Source organism: Erpetoichthys calabaricus, chromosome 13 (genome assembly GCF_900747795.2).
Source record: "Erpetoichthys calabaricus chromosome 13, fErpCal1.3, whole genome shotgun sequence".
NCBI lineage: Eukaryota > Metazoa > Chordata > Cladistia > Polypteriformes > Polypteridae > Erpetoichthys > Erpetoichthys calabaricus.
Window position 1 is genome coordinate 90,665,748 of NC_041406.2, and position 5,882 is coordinate 90,671,629.

The 5,882-nt window shown below is 37.3% G+C and overlaps 1 protein-coding gene across 1 annotated transcript in view; it reads right to left on the reverse strand.

Moving 5' to 3' along the window:
• Window positions 1-2,954: 2,954 nt before the first annotated feature.
• Window positions 2,955-5,882, reverse strand: part of LOC114663483 (protein LYRIC-like) — a 54,553-nt gene continuing 51,625 nt past the window's right edge. Inside the window, exon 13 of the mRNA XM_028817237.2 lies at window positions 2,955-4,707. Within this exon, the coding sequence (XP_028673070.2) occupies window positions 4,637-4,707 (71 nt within the window). The 3' untranslated portion in view covers window positions 2,955-4,636. The remainder of the gene's footprint in view (window positions 4,708-5,882) is intronic.

Here is a 5,882-nt window from a genome sequence, read left to right on the forward strand (position 1 = left end):
TTTATTTATATAAAAGTTACTGTAAAATTTAATGATGTGATAGCATTCAAATATTACTGTGATGGATTGTAAATTTGTTTCTATATATTTCTTACATTGTATTATTATTTCACTGCGGTGGGTTGGCACCCTGCCCAGGATTGGTTCCTGCCTTGTGCCCTGTGCTGGCTGGGATTGGCTCCAGCAGACCCCCGTGACCCTGTGTTCGGATTCAGCGGGTTGGATAATGAATGGATGGATGGATGGATGTATTATTTCAAGTTATTCAGATAGCCAAATAATACCTGCCCATCTATAAGAGTCTGTTATTGTTACATTTTAAAAAAATACAATGTTCATAAATGAATATGTAAAAAATAGGAACATGCTATGCAAATGTAAAATGTAAATTTGAACAGGCACAGTAGTTAGCATTCCTGCCTTTTCCATCGCACGGCTTGGTTGTTAGCTACTTTGGAGGACATGGGAGGAAAACCAAAGATGTGCATGTTATGTTCATTGGGGATTTTCTATTGCCTTCTGTGGCTGTGTGCGTGAATGAGCTCTGCTATGGACTGGCATCAAGTCTAGGGTATGTTACTGCATTGTGCCCTTCGTTGTAGGGTAGGCACTGATTCTCTGCAGTCCTAAAATTGGTTTGAGAATGACATGCTATGCACATTTATAAGGACAAAGGGTGGCACAATAGGTTGCACCACTGTCTCACAGATCCAACGTTCTGGGCTTGATCTGCTCCATGTCCTGTGCACTGGTTTTCCTCTCACATCTACAGATAAATGCATGTTGGGTAACTTGACAATTTCAAATTTATCCTGGGAATGGACTGTTGCTCTTTCCAGTGCTGCTGACAGGGGCTCTGGCTCTCCCAACACCCTGAATTTAATTTGTGGGTGGAGAATATTAAATTAAAAAGAAATAGTAACTATCATTAGTATACTGTATAAGCACTGTATGAAGAGAATACAGACTGAAGAGCTGTGAAATTGCCTTTCTGTGACCTTCCAAACTACTCTCATTCTAAAGATGTTCCTGCATTTCTCGAAGATGACACTTGATACAAAACATTTTGGCAGTTTAGGCTTTTATCTGCACTGCTCATCGCCTTAATATCTGCAGCTGTGCTGACCCTATCAGCCCTTAAGCAACTTTAGTTTTGCCCAATTGTGTATATTTATTGATCTTTGAGAATAACTGAAGTTCTGTACTTCTTGTGCTCTAAAGAGTGTTCTCTATTATACGTTGTAATCATTGAAATGCATGTGTAATGATTTTTGTAAATCATCTTGAAAAAGGATACAACATAGCATGTTCAGAACTGTAAAGTCTAATTCAGGGTAAAATAATCTTATGACCAGGATCCTGAAATCATCTTTTCTCCCACCCGAGTACCTGTAAGGATTACTTCTCAAACTACTGACTCTGATGTAATTATCCTTAAGTGTCATTTGGAACAAAGAAAAGCTGATGGCTGGATTCTAACCATACTACTGTCTGGATGCAATCTTGGTTAAATCCTGTTTGCCTTCCCTCAAGACAGTAATAGACACCTTTGCATAAACTTTTCAGTTTCTTGGCAACCTGTGTCATGGAATAACCTTCCTTCTAGAATGGAAAAAAAAAACAAACCGACGTTTCTTTAGAAAACTGTTTATTTGGGTCATTTTCAACCCAATTAGCATTTAAAACAACCAAGGATAAGCAAAGGGTGTTGACCATTAGGACACTGAAGGAATGGTTACTGAAAAATGGGCTTTGCTGTAATCCCCAGCATTTTTCAAGCAGTAATAGCCATCAGTAATGTCTTGGCTATATTTTTAAATCAATTTAATGGTATCTCGATAAAAAGGTATCCATTTCTATCAAAAACATGAACATTTCTCTAAATTCTAATGTTGTATATTATGTCCCTTTACACCACGGGTGTCGAACTCCGGTCCTGGAGGGCCATAGTGGCTGCAGGTTTTCATTCTAACCATCTTCTTAATTAGTCACCAGTTTTGGCTGCCTTAATTTTAATTAACTTGACACAGACCCTTAGTTGTCTCTTTGTCCTTAACTAGCAGCCAAACAATAATGAGACACAAAATGAGCCACCACATGCCCATCACACAATATCTGAAAATAAAGAAAGGTGAAGGTCTCAGTAAGGTTGATCTCTCAGGTCACCAAACATTTTGACATTGGTGTTCTTAGAAAAAACAGAAAAATCAACAGTTTTGGAAATGTCTGCTGTGGCAGAATGAGAGCAGCAACAAGCCATGGAATTAAATAACAGGATTAATTAGCAGCAAGAATCAGCTTCTCATTAAGAGATCAGTTGAAGTGAAATTGGTTGGAGTTTGAAGCCCCAATTTAGCTGGTCATCTGTTGGCTTGTTTCACGTCTCATTTCTGTTTGGCTTTCATTTAATGAAGAAAGGAATCAATTCAGAGCACTAAATCCTTCAAAACAGGGCTATTAAAATGAAGGAAACAAAATCTTAATTAGCAGTGAAAACTGGTCACTGATTAGGAAAAGGGTTAGAATGAAAACCTGCAGCCACAGTGGCCCTCCAGGCCTGGAGTTCGACACCCCTGCTTTACACCATGAATGTCTCTCATATGCAGAATCTTCAGATATTTTAAGAGCAAGTGTAAATGTAATCCATCAAAACTGTGCACCTCCATGTCTGCGGTGTCTAGATCGAGATCTGATGTCACTGATTTGTACACCAAGTACCATCTATCTATTACTTATATTACTACTATTTAAGTGCATATTGATTTATTCTTATTTACTATTTTTAGTTTCTCATTTTCAACTGGAAACAATTGTTTTCACTTTGAGCTACAGTACATTCCTTGTATGAAAATGTGTTGCCTTCCCAAACATATTTCAAATCACACTGATAAAATACCCAACATATTCCATAACCCGTCATTTAAACAAAGTCTATGAATGAAAATAAACAGATATCATGATGTTACTCAATTTATTCAAACAATTCAACTTAGAAATTTCATTGTATTGTATTTAACAAAGTTTTGAATCTTGTGAACATTATTTGCCATGTTCCAAAAGGTATAAATACATTTTTTTTTTTAAATTTAGTCATTCATTAATTAGGAAAAGCAAAACAAGATATCACAATTAATAAGGCAGGTTTACTGAAGCTAAACCATGATTACCTTCTTGCCCTGCACTTTATATTAAAAAAATAAAGTAAAAACAGGGAGAGAATATTCAGCAGTGTGACAAAACTCAGTACCATACAGCTATAACGGCTTTAATTATGCATCCTTTATGCAACAAAGCACTTAAAGCTTCAGAGACAGTCAGGTTTCTTCTTTTATGCAACACACATTAACCTTAAAAATCAGTGATGGTTTTTGTGGTCCATATTGATAGAAAGTAAGTTTGAAAAGATTTATTTACAATGCACATACTGCAGTACACAGATTTTAAAAGAAAATGAAAACACCTGCCATTTTACTGTATATACCACATAGGGCATTTCAATTGTCAACAAATTTAAGGAACAGTGCTTTTTTTTGCTCCCCAAACTACTGATAATATAAAGAAAACACGATTTTTTCCAAGACTATGTAAATTCTTATAAAATCCCTATGTGCAGTAAAGGTATCTAAATGTATACACCACATACTAGAGGTTAAGGCAACAAATTTCTTTTCTCCTGAAACTGTATTACTGACCCAGACTATATGGATTAAAGCTGTCTGTGGAGAATGTGTCATTACAGTCTCCTAACACAACCATTACATCACATATTGCACTGGATAAGCCATGTTGATTTCAAGCAAAATGACAAAAACATACCACAATCAGATCTTTATCAGAAATGTATTTGCAAGCAAACAAAAGAAACACGACTGAAGAAAACTAATACAACAATTTAAAAATGCCTTTTTTATTGTACATATGGCTTAATTTTACAAAACCTAAATGTATAATTAAGGACTGACTCAAATAAGTTTTTTTTTTTTTTTTTTTTATCTAAGCAGCTATGCAATACAAAAATGGTACACCATGTATTCAGAAAGCTATAATTAATAGTAAAATTACCCAGTGATAATTCTATATTGTTTAATCGAGAGCAATATGTGATGCAAACTGAAACGTACAAAAAAATCACCAAAAGGTTTAAGAAATGTCCCTATGAGAACTTAGTATGTTGCTGCAAATGCTAGCAATAAAACTGAAGTACTACTCAAAATGACTATCTTGCCCTTCCAAAAGGTCCAGTTCTTTTAAAATGCATAAGCAACCTAGATTGCTGCATGCCCACCCAGGTTATTAACAGTAAGGAAAATAAAATAATTTCTGCACTTCATCAGTTAGCTCTGCCTTACAAAATATCCCTTGAACTTTTCAGAGCCTTTTTTCGGATTCCCACATTGCAGCACCTTTCAGATGCACGCCACCCGGTTGCAATTCAGACTTCTTGACTGCCTGGGCATTCAAATATGCTGGTCAAGACTGTAACTGGTCAGTTTTGATTATAAAGCATACAGTCAATGTTTATATAAAATCCTGTACACTTTCAAATTATTGCATAAACATGGACGCTGTCTCCCCCAAAATTGTTTTGCATAATCTTCGGTTTAGGTCGATTTTTTTACAAAAAAAAAAAAAAAAATCATGTTTCTCTTCTTGCTTTTTTCTTCTTCTTCACTTGTTTTGGTGATTCCCAGTTTTCTTCAGATTTTGCTGAAAAAGGAAAAAAAAAAACCCATTAAACTCTTAAGACATAACTACTATAAAACATAGTACAAAAACAAGCTTTTGAAACTAGAGGATAGGGAATCAAAATGGGGTAGGACTTCAAAAATAAATTAAAATTGAGAAAAATCATTTGCATACCAATTGAAAGCAAAGGAAACAAGTCCGGGCGGCACGGTGGCACAGTGGGTAGCGCTGCTGCCTCGCAGTTGGGAGACCTGGGGACCTGGGTTCGCTTCCCGGGCCCTCCCTGCATGGAGTTTGCATGTTCTCCCCGTGTCTGCGTGGGTTTCCTCCGGGCGCTCCGGTTTCCTCCCACAGTCCAAAGACATGCAGGTTAGGTGCACTGGCGATTCTAAATTGGCCCTAGTGTGTGCTTGGTGTGTGTGGATGTGTTTGTGTGTGTCCTGCGGTGGGTTGGCACCCTGCCCAGGATTGGTTCCTGCCTTGTGTTGGCTGGGATTGGCTCCAGCAGACCCCTGTGACCCTGTGTTCGGATTCAGTGGGTTGGAAAATGGATGGATGGAAACAAGTCAATAAATACATATTATGGAGTTTCGAACACATACAAATGTTTCTTTGTGTGCTGCTAGGATTACCAACCTGCAACATCAGCACAATAGTGTACAGTTTGGTCCATAAGTATTTGGGACAGTGATACAGTTTTCACAATTTTGGCTCTGCAAGCCATCACAATGGATTTGAAATGAAGCAATCAAGATGTGATTGAAATGTAGGCTTTCAGCATTAACTCAAAAGAGTTAATCAGAAATATCATATGAGCCATTTAATAATAAATAATAATTCATTACATTTATATAGAATGACAGCCATTTTTATACATGGTCCCCACATTTTCGAGGGCTCAAAAGTAAAGCTGTTCCACAGCCAGACTGGAGTCCAAAATAACGCAAGGAAGGCTCACGAGGTTTCATCCATTTACAGACATCCTGACATTTTCTTCATACCATATACATCCATCACTAGTTTGATGATGCAGACTAGCTAGCTGTGAAGCAGTCATACGGAAGTGGAAGTCTTACGCGTTCCTTTGACGTGTCCCCTGAGCACGTCCTCACAAATTAGCACAACACATGCATGACTTGCAGTACCAGCAGAAATATGGGTGGGGTGTGTGTGTGCGCAATTTTGGTACATGATGT